Below are 21,326 nucleotides of genomic sequence, written 5' to 3'. Positions count from 1 at the left end.
CCGCGAAAGGAGGCAAGAACATACAGTGGAGTAAAGGCAATCTCTTCAGCAAGTGGTGCTGGGAAAACTAGACAGCAGCATGTAAATCAATGAAGTTAGACTACTCCCTCACAGTATAGACAAAAATAAATTCAAAATGGCTTAAAGACTTAAATGTAAGACAAGACACTGTAAACATCTTAGAAGAAAACATAGGCAAAACATTCTCTGACGTAAATCTCAGTGTAGGATTGTTATTTTTGCTGCTGTTGTTTGCACCTACCTTGAAGTAAAGCACTGTGAAAGTAATAGGTATTACCAAGTTTTATGAAAACAAAGGAAAAGTTCTCCTCGGTGTGGGTGTGCTGAGTTGGGTAAGGAGGCTACCAGGGAAACAGACACTGAAGAATTCATCACTCAGATGTTTAGGTTGAAAGATTTCATGGAGTAATGTGATGTCTCAGGAAAAGAGTAGGATTTAGACTCAAAAGACCTGGACTGAAGGTTAACATTGTCATTGGTCATTGGGGTCACCCTACATCCAGGTTTTCTGGGGACCATCATGGTTTGTCTTTGTCCTGACACAATTGAAAATACCACCCTCTTTCATTCTCAGATGTGTGTTGGTTTGGACAGGAAGTTATAGGGTCATCTAACTGTGACAACCAACCCTATTTTTACAGTAATGAAGTTTGCATAATGCATTTGGTCTTGAAGGTGGTTGTGAGAGCTGGGAAAAACCTGTGTAAGAAAATGTTTTGTAATCTGAAAATCACTGTAAGAACTATGAAGAGGTATATAAATATTAGTGTATTCATTTGGGCAGGATGACTAAGGTGAATGTAGAAATGAGAGTAGGTTTATTTTAGTCACTCATCCTTGGACACGATGGTGTTACTCTTGTGTGGTAGTTTTATTTTCCCAAAGTATGGTATGTTGAAATCAAGGCACAGACCATGACAACAAGGATTATTGAAACCTAGACTTGACTTGTGATTAGGAAAAGGGATAGAATCCATCGTATTAAAATTTCAATGGCTTTCCTAAACTAAGTGAGAAAAATGGAACCAATTACTGCGAAATTTCATCAATATTCCATTCAATTTTGAATTCAAGCTCTTACAATTTGCTTATCATCTTTAAGAGGTACTTACACATCCTTCTATGAGCTTGGAGAATGATAATAATTTTATTCTTTTTGTAAGTCATTGCTAGTGTTACTGAGTCCAAACTCGTCCTGCTTGCCACACGACAGGCCAGTAAATCGGGAGATGAGGTGTTTGTTGGGGCAAGGAATAATGACTTTATTCAGAAAGCTGGCCGACCTAGAAGATGGGGGACGAATGTCCTGGAGAACCATCTTCCCCAAGTCAGAATTCAGGCTACTTTTACACTAAAAGGGGAGGGGGTGTGGTTGGTTGTTGCAAACTTCTTGGTGTCAGAATCCTTTGTTCTTTCACCTGTCCCTGTAGATCAGGTCATAATGTCCCTATAAACCTCCAATAAGACACATGTTATTCTCTGTTCTGCAACTTGTTATCTGTATATGAAAGGAAAAATGTTACACCCTTAAAGGTCAGAGCCCCAAGAATGAGCTCTCCTGTCTATTTCAGGATCTAGGCAACATCCTTTTACAAAAGGTACCAGAACCAGCATAACTGAGCCCAGGAAACAGAGCCCAGGGTTAGAGCCAAAGGAACAGATCTCATACAGAGTCAGATTTGTTCTTTGTTGTTACACCAGTAATCACAAATGTTAGTATCCTTAGGAATTTGATCTTAAGTGAGCAATTTCTCAAAGGAAGCAGTTTCCATGGAGTGCTACTCCGGGACTCTGTTTTATTTCAGATGGTACCATTTAATCTCTATCAAATGGTTGCATCTTAGCTTTTTGCACTTCTTCCTGAAAAGCTGCTAGAGGACCTGTGTTAATTTGAAACAAAAGCAAGCAAAAACAGTTTTTACCAATAGCAAACGAGTTTCCAGGAAGAAGATACTAATTCTGCCGAAATCTAAGAAGCCATTCACCGAACAGCGTATGGACTGCAGAAAAAACTCAGCAAGCAAGAGTCAGCTCACCATTTGGAACTTTTAAAAATATAATTCATGAGCAAGATATTAGGGGATAATGATGACTATCTCACAGGGTTGTTAAAAATAGTAAATAGCTAGTGGATAAGGAAACATCTGGTCAGTGACCTGCAATTTTGAGTGGCTCGTCTATAAATGTGAGTTGAGTAGATGAGCGAGATTTGGAAAGAATGAGGCATCAAGGGAACACAGCCTACAAATAATGCTCTTTCTTTTATTTTTTTTTCTATGCCAGCCAAGACCCTCTCCCTTATAGATTCGTACAAATGACCACAAAGAAAAGTTCATTTGACTGACTCAGATAGGAATTATTACAGGCTTTTTGTGTCTTTTCAATCATTCAAATTATTTTTACTTCCAAAATCTGCCATTGAAGATTCTGAACCACCTAGATTGGGATTTGAGGTCACCAAAAGACTCAATTTTACTATCTCTGTCTACTGGCAGGGAGGAACTATTCTCAAGCATCTGGACTGGCATAGAAAAGAGGAGAAAGAACATTTAAAAGGTAAGCGAAACATGTGTTTTTATTTACTCTACATTTTTAGCCTGTTCTCCCACACTCTAAGATAATCTCACATGATTAAGGTTTGTCCAGTGAACCCTAGTAAAGAAGAGAACGTTTTAGGTGGACTGACACTCTTTGCTGATTCTTCAACAGGAACAAGTGTAGGCTTGAATACCCTCCTTTCTTAGTGGGACTCTTTTCTGTCCTTGTGCTTCTAAGTTTCCGCCTAGCTTGCCAGTGTTCCAGTACTGTTGTCATATTCCTCATGGTCTTCAGACTGCAGTGTGCTTGCTGAAACGCCTCTGGTCTCATTTCTGTATTGTCTGATAAGTCAAAGATCTGGCATATTATTTGGACTGTTACGGAGTAGCGAGGGGCTAGAAGTATGTTTTGCAAAGTGTAATTGATTATTCTGGTGTTTTTAGACTTTTTTCCCCCTCTTTCACATCTATTTATTTTCTTTGGAGGAAAATACTGAATAAAAGGACCTTGTTAATTACTGAGTAAAAGGCTTACTACATATTTATATCAGGTTTTGTGAGTTTTGTTTGTTGGTTTGGTTTGATGTTTTGCTTGCCCATCATGGATCCTTTGTTTGGGTTGACTTTTCACAGGATTACCACAGGGCGATCAGATTTTAAAGCCTGACCACTAGTTGTTATAAAATAAGTATTTTGATGGTGTGTGTGGTGGTGCTGGAATAGATCTCTGGAAATTTAAATCGTGTCGTTTAAATGGTTAGTTGTTCTTAGGGCTTCTGTTAGGCATAGCTTTCTTAAAAACCCGTTATCTCAGCTTGAGAATATAACCGCCACGTTATTAGTATTACTACACTTGCTGTAATTGAATTAAATATAATTGGTACTTCCTCCTCTGTGAGTTTTCTCGGCTTGTCCTTGCCCCCTGGGCTTGCATTTCTGCATCTTTGCTCCATACTTTGGACAATGTTCCATTTTTTTCAGGACAGGAATGGATGCACTTACAGGGAACATGGGTGGAGAGTCTCCAACTTCAAACTTGGACTGTACGGCCATGAGTTTTCAAGGAAATACTCTGTTCAGACAGGTGTGTTCTCGTGATGGGAGGCCACGGATGCAGCAGGTCCCTTTGCTGGCCGGGGGATTAAACTCACATTGACAGTGCAAATACCATAAAGAAGGATTCTTAAATCTTGTGGCATCTGACAACGTCCCATCTGCCAGATGTGTCCTCAAAGTCTTCCTAGGGGTCAGAAGAGAGGGGAGTAGATATTTTTGGATAATGTTGAAGGAACTAGTGCTAATGAGGTGTTAGAGAATCATGTCTCCTCACAAATGGAACTTCTTTCTGGTGGACTTGCTCAAGTCCAGTCCAGTCCCTATTTTGAATTTTTACTAAAAATTCAAAGACTTATCTTCTGGAATCTGTCCTGTCCTCTGTTTCAGCTCCTCTTTTTAGACCACTTACTTCTGGATCTTTGGTTTGTTTCTTAAACTACCATCCTAAGACTAGCTGTGGCTGAAGAATTCTGCTAATGGTTATATTCAAGACAGTTACACAATATCTTCATGTGTATGTTTATTTATTTTTTAATAATAGACCCACGGGATGATAAAATAAAGGAAGCTGACAGGAGATAGCTTGGCATGCTTAGGTATTCTCAGGATCACGATGAAAACTGTGTTTGCTTTGAGAAATATAATTTAACTGATCTATTTTCCCACCAAAATTATGTGTTTTGTTACTAATTTATGACTCTCATGTCTTTGAAAAGCCTCACGTTTATATTTTAATCGCATTTTAACTTCCCTTTAAGATTGACGAGGGTTGTTGAACGTGGAGTGTGGGATGGGGAGGTGACGTTTGCGTGCAGGCAGAATGGTGTGGATATTCATGAGTGTTAAGTTGGTTTGAACTTAGCCTGTGAAAGGCAGTCCTGTCCAGTGTAAGTGTGCTGCATTTATTCCTGCTCTCTTGGTGTGGAATTACTCCAGAAACCAAAGATCTTGCTACACATATAACTGATAAATCTCAAATATTGCTTATGGAACTACAAACCCTTTATCAGTAATTGACAGCATTCCGAACATCAGATGGGAGGACATGATCTGTATAGAAGTGACCAAATTTATTATTTTGCCTGCCTTTGGATGTTACTCGTAAGAAATTCATAGGCTCATTACATATAAGTTATATGCATTCACCTTGGAACATAAAATCCTAAATATAAGTAGAGAATCTGACTTTTCAGTGTTAATGACTGCTAAATATAATAAGATGGAAATAAATGCATTCCTATTTGATCGTTTCTTAGGAATCATTTCCTTAGCCTAATGCAGACCTTACCCTAAAAGAGAATTTTAAATATTTTAAATATTCCCTGAGCTCATGAACGAATGGCCTTATTTGCCTTTTTTGACAGAGGAAGTTTGTATTTGATTACCTTTTCATGATTATTACTCTTGATGAAATTGCTGGTAAACTCCATCTGAATGTTATAAATTATATGTCCAGTACAGATAGAAAATTGACAGACGTGGGTCTCCAAACAGACGAGGTTCTCTATTGAATACATCTTTTTCTTAAATAAGCATGTTTGTTTATAGGCTATACAATATGATTTTGTGCTTCGTCACGTTAGCCAGTTTTTGTCATAATATCTCATGTAAATGCATTTCGCTGCTTAAAACATTTCAGAGCTCCTAACTTTTAATGTAAACTTTCTACACTAAATAATAGTTTTAATTCAACAAGACAGTTGATTCAGTATTGAAAAATGAAATCACTATTGAACTTTTAAAGTGAATGTTTCTTTTGTAAAGCGAATTAATCCAAATTTATTTATCTCTGTTCATTCTGGTTTTGGCCTCCTTGTGGTATCTGAAGTAACACAACTTAACGCAGAATGAAAAATAATAGCATTGCCCAGACATGTTTCCCTGTAGTGGTGCATCTAATGTGTGGTAGGCAATTATATTCATTACTAATTGGTATGAATCAATCAAAAGCTTTAAGGAGATTCTGTGTATATATACTTGGCTTTTCATCCTGCAGGGTGATAGGTACAAAGATTATTGCTATTTGCCTCTCATAATTGAGCTTTCGTAATTTTAAAACATTATATCCTATTGTATACAACCAAAATAGGTGATTTTTACCATTACCTTAAGGCTCAAACACCATACAGTCAAATCGTTACTTTTTCTCTGTCTCACGCCTCAACACCAGAAGAATTTTGTAGATCTTCCTTGATGTGTCCTTTATGACTCAAAGTTAAGGTATTTAAGTGCACAGACAGGGAACACCAGTGATAATCACACCAGGATAACAGGCCGGAACCACGGCCACTCCTGGAAAACCTAAACACGTTCACTATGCAGTGATTTTGGTTGCATTTATAAAAATCTTAACTCTCATTGGCTTCAATAGTAAAAGTGAGGCGCAGAGGTGGGCTGAGTTTGTTGTGTGGTTTGGGCTGGAATCTGGCTCCCAGGGGCTCTTCTACTGTGTATCTGTCTACCTCTGGGCACTGACTCTTCCATCAGACCGGATTCAACAGGACTGCTTATTGGATACGGCAGTTCTAAAGCTCATGTCTGCACCCAAAATGGTCCAATCCCCATTGAGAAAAAAAAAATAAATAAATGAATCATTGGATTCACTCTGACTGGCCCATTAGAGCCACCCATAGAGTGAGGGGGATGGACTCGTGTTGACTTTCCAGATGTATCTCTGGATTTTGTCAAAGTGGGTGTGCTTCACAGGGGGCGAGGGGAGCTGGGAGGGTGCTCACTGTGAAGACTCTCTCTGCACGTGAAAGGTCTGCTGTGAACGCCCTGGACACAGGGCCTCATTTCCTGCTGTTGCTCATAGTTAGATAGGAGGCCAATGGCTGAATTCTTTTACTTCTTATTAGACACAGAAGAATTCAAACCTTTTTAAAAAAGATAGTGTTGTTACCGAGTCCAAACTCATTCTGCTCACTGCATGACAGGCCAGTAAATCAGGAGACAAGGCGTTGGGTCAAGGAATAGTGACTTTATTCAGAAAGCTGGCAGACCGAGAAGATAGGGGACTAATGTTCTGGAGAACCATCTTCCCCAAGTCAGAATTCAGGCTTCTTTTATACTAAAGGGGGGGGGGCTGTGGTTGGTTGTACAAACTTTTTGGAATCCTTCATTCTTGCAGCTGTCCATGTATGTCAGGGCATGGTGCCCCTGTAAAACCTCTAACAAAACAAACATCATTTTCTGTTCTGCAACTTGTTATCTTTATATAAGTGCAAAAGTGTTAATATCCTTAAAGGTCAGAGCCTTGAGAATAAGCTCTTCTGTATATTTCAGGCTAAAGCAACAGTCTTTTACAAAAGGTGCAGAGCCAGCATGACTGAGCACAGGAAACAGAGCACAGGGTTAGAGCCAAGGAACAGAGCTAATGAGGAGTCAGATTTGTTCTTTTCTGTTACAGTGTCAGGCTAATGAAATGACAACATTTCTTCAAAGTTATCTTTTTCCCCTCCTTCTTCAGTCAGCGTGTAGGAGGGAATCAGAAATTGGCCATATCTGCCAAAAAATGACAGCTTCTTGCTTAATCAGTTTGATCCTTGTGAAAGTTGGATTCCGTATTCGTGTTGAACAATTCTGATTATCTTCCCTAGCAATCTCCTATCAGAAAAACTTGGTACCTGATAATCACTTTTCTTCCTCACTGTATTTGAACTAGACAGAATATGATGACCAAAGTGTCTCCTTCATGTAATACTGATTTGTAATTATCAAGGTAGTTAATTTATACAAATACCACTTCATTTGAACTTTAAAACAGCCTCTGGTTATCTTTAATTTATTTCAAAAAAAAAAACCCTGATATCAAGTGTCTTGCCTAAAATCACAGGTTTTATCAGCACTGATTCATATTTCAGAGTTAAAATAATGACAATAATTGTGGCATTCTCAGTCTGGTAAAATTATAGAACATGTTTTATTTAAAAATAAGTTACCATGTTTAGAAAATGGCAAATCTCAGTAATGAGTAATCTGAAACCTGTCACCTTCAGCTAAAAAATATATGTATACATATGTAGATGAACATACACATATTTTACTCAAAGTTCATCTCTTATAATCATAGGTTGCATGACCTTTGAGTAAAATATCAATTTGAATTAAGGGACTTTAGCTGGAGAAGAATATGCATTGTAAAAGCTGCTTATTCTTATAAGTACAGTCTGAGGAAGCTTAGGAATGAAAGATGGAATGTTGAAATCATATGTGAAACTGGGTTTTTTTTTTTTTGCCGTGTTCTACTATAGCAAGTTTCTTTACAGCACCAGTGTATACTAGGCAGTGCCAGGTGCCAGGTGCCAGGTACAAAGTGAGGTACAGGTGTGGACGTGAAAATCCGTCTTCCCCAGAAGTTTTTCTGCCTCACTAGAAGGTCAGAGTGCGGTGGGAAAGAGAGAGAGGTCAGCTCATACGTGATGATTAGAATGTGCACAATGAGGATGAAGGATTACATCCCCAAAAAGGGCTCTTCTGACGTGGGTTTTGATAATTGAATATGCTTACTAGTATACGTAGTCTAGAAATGATCCTAAATTAGAGTCCCAGAAGCTGTCCCATTAAGAGGACAAGGCATTGTTTTGTTTCTGGTGTCCCAAGCCCTCCGTGCAGAGAATGAACCTTAATGGGTTCTCAATGTATGATTTCTGACTGCTCGCCCCCTTGAGGAGTAAAATGATTAACAACGTTCTGGAATAAATTCAAGATCCTCAGTTGGGCATATTTTAAACTGTTATATTTGTTTTTTATGGCTTACTTAATCTGGCAATCTCTTCTTTTATTTTTCCTCAGCGAACATTTATTCTTGTAATTTGTAAAAGGTGTGCGGTAGACATCACTAACTTTTTTGATTGTCTTTGTTTTAATTTGCCATTGTTTTAAAGGTATGGGAAATGGTAGATTGAGCCAATGATGAAACCAAAACTAGAGTCTGAGTTTTCTGTCTAGCATATTATTGTACTTTTATATTAGTCGTCAGAATTTAGAATATTAAGCACGAAAATGGGGTACTTGTATATAGTTTGGAATGTATATAGAGTGACTTGTTCGCATGTGGAATTCAAGTATGCCTTTTCTCTACAAAATCAGAAAAAGATTAGGTGAGATTACTCTGGATTTTCTAGGCAAAAAGGTGCCAATTTATGGAGCCAGAGCAACTAGCCATATATACATATAATATATAGGTATGCAAATGTATATATGTGTGTGTATGTATATATATGTCATATGAGTTTAATCAACTTTTGTTAAAAGTGAAATTGTTAATGGACAGTTAATGAGATTGAAAATAGAAATAGCCATATAAAAACTAGCAAGATTAAGATAAAGAAATACTATCACAGACCAAAAAAAAAAAAAAAAAAGTGGTGAGCAGAGCAAATTCTACCTTGCCCAGAAAATTCTTTTTTGATGTTATCTTTTTAAATAATACAACTTCTTCAATCATTACATTTTTATTGCTTTTTATGATTCTCTTATCCCTGCCCTCTCTCATTCATAATAAAGGCACCTGAAAGGGACCGACAGTATGAAATGCAGGGCAAATATCGCGAAATCGCTCTGATTTTAATGATACGCTTACTGACTACGTACAGATGTGTGATGTCTCTTTGTTCCGAATTGTGTGTGTCTGTGCACAGGTGACAGTTTTGCAGTATTTACATTATTAATCTTACATGCTTTCCTTTTCTGTTTTTGTTTCACGTTAGTTTTCAATGCTTTTGCCTTAAGGAGGGTTGAGCAGGATAATAATGATATGGTGTATAATGTTAATTTTTAAAAATTTAGTGTTTATGTGCATTTTCATTTTTCATGGCTAATCTGATTATCTAGATAAAACAAGACTTAGTCCCGTTTAGGGGACATTTGCAAGGAGCGTGTCGTAGATAATGATTTGGCTACAAGCACTTGGTTTATTGCATTGGCACTTTCTCTGAGCGTGCTGTCCATTGGACACAGGAAAAGCAAACGTTCCATAAAGTAGTCACAAAATCTATACTTGCCTCATTCCTAAAACCCCAGTAAAGCTGTATGTTTGAAAAGATGATTTTTTTAAACAACCAAACTATAAATGCAGAGTCTTAACTTGGTAGAACCTAGTCTAGTGTTTGTTGTTTCTTCTTCTTCTTCTTTTATTTGATTAAAGGCCTGGTTGTTTGAGATTTACATAAAATGTTGACAGTCGTGTGCAAATCATATGTATTCGGTGCAAACCTCACTGTATTCTGAGATGATCTGAGGGAGCAGCAATTTAACTTAAAAGGACATTTACAATTCTTTTACCACAATTAAGGCCTAGCTTTTCAGTCTTTAAATTATGTTCAATTATAGTTTAATGGAATTGTGAACTATAAAGGAAAAAAAGATGCAAACTCAATTTAAGTATATACATTTTAGCCATGAGTGTTTTTGACTGGAGTTATAAAAATAGACTTCAGGTCTTTCAGTGGCAATGTAGTGTTCTAGACTCCATATGAGAGAATAAACACTGCTGTATTTGTAAAGAGGGCCTTGAATGATATAAGGCACTCTTTTTTTTTCTTTTTGAGACCGAATGGGGCAAATAGTAAATTTTAATAGATCTGACTGAAAAAAAAATAATTCATTTAAAAATGCTAGTTGCCAAAATGAGAAGGACTCTTGATATAAACTAGTGCTTTAAAACTCCTCTGAAATATGTAGATTATTGTATTACTATTTACAGAGTGGGGAAATGTCTCATTTTTAAAAGAATTCTTTGAAAACTGACAATATATTAATTTAGTTTTAGGAGTAAATTATCATTGTTTTCTTAAAAAAATTTGTCAGTATAGAGGAGAATTCATTTAACTGTGTTCTTAGGAGATAGGTCATGGTGATAAATGATGTGCATAGGAGAAATATTGATCATCTCATATTTGGCAGTATTGCCTATGGCTGTATTGAACAATAGTACCCAATAAGAGGGAGCCTGCTTCTGCTCAGGTTACTTATTGTTGGGGACAAGATTAGGCACTGGGAGGAGCGCATCTGAAATTAAACTATTTAATTTAAAAATTTCATGGTGCTTAAAGCATATTTACCACTATGATGATACTCCACATAATATGCACTGAATATATTTAAAGGAAATTACGTTTGTCTTTATCTTGTCTTCCTAATTAAAAGTTTCACACTGTAAAATAACACCTACCAGACTCATTGCTGAAACAGCCATTTAAGAGAACAAAAAATTTGCTTTAAGAATTATAACTACAACTTGTTAAAATCATGTTGGGCATTTTAACAATAAAACAGATATTTTTATTTTATTTTATTTTATTTTATTTTATTTTATTTTATTTTATTTCATTTTATTTTATTTTATTTTATTTTATTTTTTTGCTTTTTTAAAATTGAAGTGTAGTTGATTTACAGTGTTAGTTTCAGGTGTACAGCAAAGTGATTCAGTTATACATAGACATACATGTGTACATTTTCAGTTTCTTTTCCATTACAGCTCATTACAAGAAATTGAATGTAATTCCCTGTGCCGTACAGGAGGTCCTTGTTGTTTTTCTATTTTATATGTAGTAATGTATATCAAAACAGATATTCTTTAACCCTAATCGTATTCTAACTAATGAATGACCCTTGACATTGTGTTTTCAATTCAGAGTTTCTTAGAGCAGTGTTCTTAAATTGGATTCTATCCCTATGAAATAGGTATTTTGAGTCACATAAATACTAAGTGAAATGTCATCACCATTACCATCACCGTAACTGCTGTTGAAGACTGGGGGCAAGCAGTCCAAATAGCTTTGTGCATAGTGTAAGATGTGCCAGTCCTCTCCTGTTATTTAAGAAAGGACCACTAACCAGCAGCATCAAACACGCCTTGCTTGCTCGCAGCTCTGGGGCTCAGGAGTCCAGGCACTGGCCTGGGCCACTGGGCTTCTGCTCAGTATCTACAAGACTGAAACCATGGTGCCATCTAGCCTTGAGTCCTTTCTGGAGGCTGCTGAAGAGTCTGCTTCCAAGTCACGGATGTCTCTTGTGGCCTCGGGATGGAGTCCCCGCCTTCCTGCTAGCACTCAGCTCCCACACCTTCGGCACCTGGCTGCTTCTCTTTTCAAGGCCAAAAAAACACAGCCTTTCCCTCCTGTTGAGTCTCTCTCCCACTGTGAATTTGTGAGTTTAGGAGGAACCCAACTTCCATTATGGGCTCATCTGTTAGGCGAGGCCCACCCTGCAGTCTAGCTTTTGATTAAGTCAGAGTTAACACACCTGATCAGGGGAGTTACAGCCCATCCTCACAGCTCCTGCCCTCTCTGGGCAGGGGTCATACACACGTGAGGGACATCAGGGTCACTTAGAGTCTGCCTTCCAGAGTGGGAAGTGAGATTATCAGTGTGAAATCAGAGTTTAAAGTAATGAGTAGGGAAATTGGGCACTAGGGAATTCTTTGGTTAAAAGGCAGTTATGTTGGACAGATACACAGTACTATGTATAAAAGAGATAAACAACAAGGACTTACTGTATGGCCCAGGAGCTATATTCAGTGTCTTGTAATAACCTATAATGGAAAAGAATCTAAAAAAGTATATATATAAATATATAATAATTGAATCCCTTAGCTGTACACCTGAAACTAACACAACATTGTAAATCAGCTACACTTTAATAAAAAGTGAGGGGGGATTAGGGTGTGGGAGTGAAAGCATTAAAGAGGAAAAGGCAGAAAAATATAATAGAAAAAAGAAGAGAGAAGAAAAATGTACTTTAGTGTAAAATGTCATATGACTGAAGAGGCCTTAGACAAGTCTTTATTACACAGTTTGATGGGACATGCCTGAAAGGAGAAAATAAAATGAGAAACCTGTCATATTTCTGGAAGTAACTATGTGTTTATTGAGACTGGATGTTGGGAGAAGGACAAATAAAGGAAAAAGTGGTGTTTATAATATAATATAAAACAATACTCTTTATCTCTCTGTAATTACTGCAAATACAACGTCCACTATCATAAAGTGTATCTCTAAATCATGACAACCAAAGAGGTACTCGTAGAATTTAAAATTGTTGTCCCAACATTACAAGTATATGAAAGTTGCACCAAAAAAAAGGCCCCATTGGGAATTATACCGTGCACCTGTCTTCAACGTCTGGTTTAGGACTTTTAAATTGTTTTAGAGATTGAGTAAAAGATTGTTTAAAACTTTTTTTAAATGGAATTTAGCATACTTAAATGGATTGGATTTTCATGGCCTGAGAGAGTGTAACTCTCTTACTTCTTGGATTTTCTTTGTGCAGATAAAAAGCTGCTCATTTTCCATGTTTTGTCTCATTAACTCTTAAGTGGCTGGATATATGAACACTTTTCTTTCAACAATACCAATTCACCCTTCCCCTCATCTCTCCCCAACAATCTAATCAAAAGAGAGAGATCATTAACATGAAGTTGTTAAGAATGTAGTTTAGCATTTTGCAGAGCAGAAGGTTGCCGTGTCTAATAAACTTGGAAGCTATTTTATACTGTAGTCTCCTCTTAGAAATTTAAAATTCATTTGAGCTTTTTAAAGTCACTGAGAAGTCCTGCAGCATTTCTTATAATTTAGTATCTTCACAGAGTGCTGATAGTTCCCTTACAACAAGGAATTGAGACCATTATTTTGATCCCATTTCTTTTTTCAAGGTCATTTAAAGGTTGGGATCATCTGGTAATTATGGTTCATATGAAACTTGGGGCTTGTATTGGATAACTTTTTTCAGAAGTTAGTTTGAAACCCATAATTTTTAAAATGTCTAAGTGTGTGTTCATGCCTGTGTTTTTACTTTTAGGAGTACAAGATCCCCAGCATGAGCGAATTATTACTGTGTCTACTAATGGAAGTATTCACAGTCCGAGGTTCCCTCATACTTACCCGAGAAATATGGTCTTGGTGTGGAGATTAGTAGCAGTAGAGGAAAATGTGTGGATACAGCTCACATTTGATGAAAGATTTGGGCTCGAAGACCCAGAAGATGACATATGCAAGTAAGTTATCACACTCGAAATGCCCGCAGAGTGTAACAACTCTTACAGTCTTTCCAGTTGCTTCACTTTGATGATGTGATTTTCAATGCCATCTTTTGTTCTGTTATATTTTTCTGATGAGCCAAGAAATTTACAGCCTTGTTTATGGTATGTTTCTGTCTACTTCCGAAAATAATTTGAGGTGATGTGTGGTCAAAAATACATATAGAGTAAAACAATTTAAAATAAGGAATAGAGGGGGGAGGGTATAGCTCAGTGGTAGAGTGTCTGCTTAGCATAGCATGCACGAGGTTCAATCCCCAGTACCTCCATTAAAATATACATGTAAATAAATAAACCTAATTACCTTCCCCCCAAAGAAAAAGTCAAAATAAGTAAATTAATTAATTAAAAAAAATAAGGAATAGAGAATTAAAAAGCCACGTAAAGGGATGCAGTGTGCCAGAGTTACCGTTAGTGCCCACAATTTTACGTTTGAGCTTCCTCATAGCCAATTCAATAAAACAGATAGTAAATTATTAAAAGAAAAAGCAGTATGCATGGATACTTAGAGTACCCACAGGTACACATATAGATAAATACACATACAGGACGAAGAAGTTTGAATATTTCATCACAAGGAAGAAACACACGTTCTGAAAGCAGATTTAGGAATGTCAGCTGACATTCCAGTTGGCCAGGTAGAAATTCACCGTAATTCTCCTAGAAGTGCTCACGAACCAAAGTCAGCTAGAGCATTTCACCCGGGCAAAGGACCACCTGCCGCATGGCATACAAATACTACTCCGTAAACCCTGTGTGCATACACTTGTCAAGGTTGGGCGGTCTCATGGGAGACTTTGACTTCAGTGGCATTTGTGTATCATGCAAATATTTTCCCTGAGCTTCTCTGCAGGGTTCTTTATTTTCTCTTTGGTATACAAGTTCAAAGAGAATTTTCGCTTTACGGTGTATTACAGATAAATATTTTAGTCCAGATGAAATAAACTTTATACTTGCTGTCACCATAATTTGTATCCTGACCATTTATATAGCGAGTTACATTCTGTTTCAGTTTCTTCTTTCTGTGGCTCTGCAGCTCAGGTTATTTTTTCCCTTACATGTGTAACCTTAGCCTTTGAGAACTAGACGTTGTCCTAGCTGTTGTTAGAGATGGTGTTTTCCAGCCCTTCATTTTATAGGTGAGGACACAGGGGCCAGAGAAGCCAAGTGAGCAGCGTGAAGTCTCATTCATGGTTTCTAACTAAACTGATTTTCAAATCCGTTTTCCCCACAGTGCTGTAGATAGTTTATCACCACGTTAAACCGCAGCTCTTGCCTTCTCGTCATACGGAGGGTCACATAATCCTGTCAAAATTGCCAAGGGTCTGAGATTTTGCCCTCCCCGCAGAGGAGCAGGTGAGCCTAGCACGGCTGCATGGACGCCGACCGCAGACCTGAGGCTCCCGGGTCATTGACAAGGGACTGAGGACAGCACTCGCCAGAGGACCAGTGCTCTCTGGTCCCGTCCCCACAGGTCCGGGCCAGGAGGGCCACGTGGCCCCTGCGCACCTGGTGGTTTACGTGGCAGGAGAGGCAGCACTGGAAGTGCATGTGTGGGTGACTGTGATGCATTTATTAATTGTCAGATGATAAAAAAAAATAAACTGTCGTACAGAATGCCTCACCTCACGTGGGACTCAGCTTCACTCAGCCTGAGACTCAACCCCAGAAAAGTGGCTCTTCCGATAGTTCTGAGATCCCTTTCCTTGTGCCAGCCTGAGAGCACCTGCTTCTCAGTCCTGCAACACAATCATTGTCCTGACTTCCCTTTTTGACTCTGTCTCCTGATTTTCTCTATTTTACTGCATGTACGGATTTCCCTCTGTACTATCCCATGAAAAGTAAATTACTTTTTGCTTGCTTTGCGTGATCCGATGGGACCATGCTGTGTGTTCACTGTTGTGACTTGGTACGCATCTCAAAACAAGCAGACTAAGCAGCACTGTGTTTTTCAGTTCACGTCGATGTGGATAGCTTCCATCTTCTGTTTTCCCTGATGGACAGTGTTTTGTTGAATAAACAGGCAGTCTTTCTGGAATCTTCTACTTTGATGAATCTTTGGCTTGTTTCCAGTTCTTTCTCCAAAAGTGCAAGGAAATGTTCTCGGAGTCTGTAGCTAAGAACAGTACTGCTATCTTAAGACATTAATACTTTTCAGCTTTACGAGGTGGAATCAAATTATTTTTAGCAGTGACCAATTTACACTTCTACCAACAGTATACAAAAACTTGTTTTCCTGCATCCTCCCCAACCTTTTCATCTGGCATTCCTCTAATTATGGGTAGTGTGGTTAAGTGTAAAATTGTGCCTCAGTGTTAAGCTCTATCTATTTTTTCTTATGACTAATAAGGCTGAGGATTTTTTCACTTTGTTTCCAGCTGCTCAGATTTCCTCCTCTGTGACATGCCTCCTCATGCCTTCTGCTCAGTTTTTAATGGACTCTCTGGTTATTTAATAGATTATTTGGAAAAGAATTGACATCCTTATAGTAATGACACTTCCTGTCCTTGAGAACTTTGTTTCTCCTTTTATTCTGGTCTTTATTGTCCATATGGTTTTAAATATTCTTTCTAAGGATTTATAAATCTTTTATAAAGATGTGGTGCATCATTATTTGCATTTATTTCTTTGGTTTTTAATAGACTGTTGCTAAAGTCCCTTTTTGAAAGTGACATTTCTAATCGTATATTGCTGATGTATAGAAATGCAGTCGATTCTTAGTATCGATCTTCTGTCTAGCGAACTTGCTAAACTCTTTTACTTTAATCATTGTTCTGGCAGTTATTTTGGATTTATGCAAAAAAATCATGTGGTTTGTGAAAAAGATTCTCTCTGGCTTTCAGTTCTTTCACTCTTTTTCTATCTCTTACTAAGTTGTCGATTGCATTGGGACGTATCTCCAGCTTCTTCCTGGTTTTAGAGTTTGCTTCTCTTAAAAATCAAACACTTTAAAATTTGGAGTAACTTTAGATTTACAGAATGTGGTGAAGGTGGCACAAAGAGTTTCCATGATGCCATGTCCCTCCGTGGCCACATCTTCTGGAACCAGGACACCTTTGCACAACCACGGGGTTAGTGTTCACACAGTACTGTTAACTAACCTACACACTTTCTTCAGGTGTCAGCATCTTTCCCCTCCCTGTCCTTTTTCTGTTTCAGGAGCCTCTCCAGTATGAGCATTGCATTTAGCCTCTCGCCTTTCAGTCTCTTCCAGTCCGTGGCAATTTCTCTTCCCTTGTATTTCATGAGCTTAACACTCTTGAAGAGTATTAGTCAGGTATTTCGTAGAATATTCCTCAGTTTAGGGTCTTCAGAGGATTTCTCATGATTCCCCATGGGTGATGAGTTTGGAGGAGGGATGCCAGATCGGTGAGACGCCCTTCTGTTCATAGCATAGCGGAGGGTGCCTGCTGTGAACCCCGCCTACCCTGATGCTGTTGACTGTGATCCCTTGGGCAGGGCGGGCTTCTCGTCTGGGGAGGAGTCGCAGTCCCTCTCATGAGCTGTTGTTTGGAGACAGGTAACCAAGTCTAGCCCACGTTCAAGGAGGTAGTGGTTAAGTTCCACCTTCTGGAGGGGGGGATATATACAATCTACCATTTGGAATTCTTCAGTAAAGAAAACTGTGCCTTCTCCTTCCCTCCCTCCCCCACACTGTCCATCCTTCCTCCTTTCCTTCCTTTATTTCTTCCATCATTTATATCAGTATAGACTCAGGGATATTCATTATATTCAGCGTGTTATAATCCAGTGCTATTGTTGTTCAGTTTGTTGCTGAAATTGTTTCACCTTTGGCCCCTGGAATTTAAAGATTTGCTGTTTACATACTGATATTGACTAAGAAGATCGATGCAGATTTTCTTACTATTTGAAGTATATGATTTTCTTGTATTATTTGTTCTTTACCTACGAGGCATTTTTCCCCCTTTGAGAAACATGTTTTATTCTTTTCATTTTGCTTTCAAAGGTAAGTTACAGACATGATGAGATTTTACTTCATGAACTAGGAGATTTCCAACCAATTGTCTACAACAGTGTCACGTGCAGGAAATGTAACATTAGTATCGAACTATCACCAGATACATAGTGGATTTTCCAGTGTTTCCCATGATCCCAAAATGTTACCACTTCTTTATTTTCTTTTTCTCCTATTATGTTTTGATTCAGTAATTGACCATTGATTACGTTCAGTTATTGTAACTCTTTTGTTGGCTCTCTCAACACTGCTGTTTTCTTTGACCAGTCCAGCCTGTTTGTCCTGCAGAACATCTCTCAATTTCAGTTTTCCCGCGTATGTCTTAGTAATTAAGCTTTGCTGAAAGATTCTGGCCGGAATGTTCTCGAGGGGATGGGCGCTCCTGACTGACTGCTCAGAGTGTTGCTTATTGTATTCTCGGTGACACGAATTTGCTTTTTCTATCCCGTGTTAGATGCGTCCTGCCAGTTTTGATAATGTAGTATTTTAATTTTGTCACTTGAGGATTTTAATAATATCCATTGTTTTCTTCTTTTAAACCATAGATCATATATAGGAGCATATTGTTTGGTTTTCTACGTTAAATTTATAAGGTTTTTAAAATGCATTTTTACTATAGATTCCTAAATTAATTGTATTTTGGATAGTGAATACGGCCCTTTGTGATTATCTGAAAGTTAAGACTTGGCTTCATTTGCTTCCATTTTTTAAATTTTCCGAATGCGCCGCCCTTCCGCTGTGGGCGGCACCGTCGCCTGATGTGCGGGTACCTCACTTTTTGCACTTGTGCTGATGGCGGCATCCGTATCTTTCCTGATGTTGTTTTCTTCCTGATACACCAATTACTGAGAGAGACGTGCTAAAGCTTCCTAACAGAGGATAAGTATATTTATCAGCTTTGCCTTGTAGGGTGTAGGGCTGTCAGTTTGGGTTTTTATGTTTTTAAATCGTGCCGGTTGGTGCGTGTGAGCTCAGAGGTCTGAGCTGGTTTACTCATTATTAATGTTTTGTTTTTACTTCAGAGTGTATTGTGTCTGATGTTTGTGTAGCTGCAGCAGGTGATTGTGGTTGTTTTTTGCCTGGAAATCTTTCCCCTGTTACTTTCAACCTTCCTGTGTCCTTCGTGTGTGTGTGTGTGTGTGTGTGTGTGTGTGTGTGTGTGTGTGTGTGTGTGTGTGTGTGTACGTACATGCATGTTACTGTGTGTCTGTGTGTTTTGGTTGTCTCTTGTGAGAAGAACATGAGAAACATTAAAAATGCAACTAAAAAAACTTTATAGTTTCACTTAGGAACTTACTCCAGAACATTGATTCTTAGTATGCATATTTTATTTTATTTTATTTTTTGGAGTTTAGTCAGTTTACAATGTGTCAGTTTCTGGTGTACAGCATCATATCTCAGTCATACATATACATACATAAATTTGTTCTCATATTCTTTTTCACCGTAAGTTACTACAAGATATTGAATATAGTTCTCTGTGCTATACAGTATAAAGTTGTCGTTCATCTATTTTATATATAGTAGTTAGTATCTGCAAATTCCAAACTCCCAATGTATCCCTCCCACCCCTTTCCCCTGGTAACTATAATTTTGTTTTCTATGTCTTTGAGTCTGTTTCTGTTTTATAAATAAGTTCATTTGTGTCATTTTTTGGTAAGATCCCACATATAAGTGATACTATCATATGGTATTTTTCATTCTCTGTCTGGATTACTCCACTTAGAATGACAATCTCCAGGTCCATCCATGTTGCTGCAAATGGCATTATTTCATTATTTTTATGGCTGAGTAGTATTCCACTCAGTAGAAATCAGTATGCATATTTTAGGTTAAAGGCTGGTATTTATTTTGCCCATTCCGTTTCTGCTCATTTTTCTGATTCTCTGTTTCTTTTCTTGCATTGGTTTAGTTTCTCTTCTTACCCCATTTTCTGTTGTGCTAATTTAGAAAGTATACACCTATTTCTGCTTTTAAGTGGCTACCTTGGAAATCCACGTTGAACTTAATATCTAGGGCGAGTTCATATCTACCCACCTTCCCAGATACAAAATCATCTGAGGGCGTCGGACTGCTATGGGAAGAGCCCTGGCCCAGCTCACATGCCCTGCTGACAAGACAGGGCAGAGTTTACTGCTCACCGCGGTGACAGGGAGACCACCGGACAGCCTTGGGGAGTCTGGGGTCGGGAGCGGGACCAGATTTTCTTGAGGATTTGAAGTTGGATTTCAAATGCTTTGTATGTTTTGATGTCACAAGTTAAGCACGTGTTGTTATTGTTTCGTGTAATCATTGTTTCTGTAGCTGTACCTCTGTGTCTGCTTTTGGTGCAAATGATTTCTTCTTGCGTTTTGGAATTGTAGGGGTGGGATTATTTTATTTCTTTAAGTACAGTCTTCAACTTCAAGTGAAAGCCTGTTGGAAGTAAATACTCAATTCTTATTTATTTGAAAAGTTCTGTGTTTCAACTTCATTCTTAGAAGTTGGTCAGACTCAATATGGAATTTGGGGTTCACTTTTATTCTTGGAAGTTGGTCAGATGGGACATGGAATTTTAGGTTCATCCTCATTCTTGGAAGTTGATCAGTCTGGACATGGAATTTTAGATTCACCCTCATTCTTGGAAGTTGATCAGGCTGGACATGGAATTTTAGGTTCACCCTCATTCTTGGAAGTTGATCAGTCTGGACATGGAATTTTAGGTTCACCCTCATTCTTGGAAGTTGATCAGGCTGGACATGGAATTTTGGGTTCACCCTCATTCTTGGAAGTTGATCAGGCTGGACATGGAATTTTAGATTCACTCTCATTCTTGGAAGTTGATCAGTCTGGACATGGAATTTTAGGTTCACTCTCATTCTTGGAAGTTGGTCAGGCTGGACAGGAATTTTTGGCTGTGCATTGGTGTTTTTCTCCATAATGTGAAGATGCCATTCCACTGTCTTAAGTGTTGAGAAGTTAGGTCAGAATACTGCTGAGACACCCCCGCAGCCTCCCATTGGGTGGTACATTCAGGGTGGGAAGGAAGGATGGAGCTAGGACCCTGCCCCAGGCCCCTGTGTACCACCCGTGGCCCGTGAACCCCTGCTCCTGCGTACTGAGGCTCGGCGGAGACCCACAGGATCCAGAGCATATTTGTCTCACTGTAATCTTGGTGTCTTGTGCCTGTTTGTCCTCCTGAGAACTCTCTTATTGCCCTGACAGTTCAGTATTGCATTAAAGACAGTGGTTTTCTTTGAATCATTTATTCAGCAATTTTTATCGTGCTGTGCCAAGAGGAATTTCACTGCCTTTGTCTACCGCGTGGCTGGAAGCAAGACTGTTTCAAGCAAAGTAAAGTTTCTCTTAACAGGATTCAGCAATCTCAAGTTTAAATTTAAAGTTGATTTTTTAAAAAATGGCAAAATCAACTTTTCTCCATGACAGTGCTAGAGAAATAAAATACAGATGTGCTGTTGCTGAAATGCATCTTATGAATGTAAACTGCCCCATTTTCAGTATTTTTTTCAAGCCTGAAACATAGGAGAGTCTGGAAAATGTGAATCAGTGTTTCAGCTATGTCTGTAAAAGGACAGACTCCAGTGAGATGTTTGACATTTTCCCCATGGCCCTAGAGGCTTCTCAAATCATATTTTATAAAGAAAGAGATAGAGTTGTGTCTTTCTGCTGCTGAAGATGGATGTTATTACAAAGAGCA

At 38.3% G+C, this 21,326-nt stretch overlaps 1 protein-coding gene across 3 annotated transcripts in view; it reads left to right on the top strand.

Moving 5' to 3' along the window:
* PDGFC (platelet derived growth factor C) overlaps positions 1-21,326 on the top strand; it is a 186,451-nt gene that overhangs the window by 94,827 nt on the left and 70,298 nt on the right. For 2 of the 3 annotated variants that reach the window (XM_074376567.1, XM_010955485.3), the window contains exon 2: positions 13,416-13,611. In XM_074376567.1, the coding sequence (XP_074232668.1) occupies positions 13,416-13,611 (196 nt within the window). Of the gene's footprint in view, positions 1-2,516; positions 2,578-13,415; positions 13,612-21,326 lie in introns of all 3 variants that reach the window. The other variant, XM_074376577.1, reaches the window with a different exon arrangement.

Source organism: Camelus bactrianus, chromosome 2, assembly GCF_048773025.1.
Source record: "Camelus bactrianus isolate YW-2024 breed Bactrian camel chromosome 2, ASM4877302v1, whole genome shotgun sequence".
Taxonomy (NCBI): domain Eukaryota; kingdom Metazoa; phylum Chordata; class Mammalia; order Artiodactyla; family Camelidae; genus Camelus; species Camelus bactrianus.
Note: the sequence above shows the minus strand (reverse complement) of the source record. Positions and strands in the feature narration are given on the sequence as shown.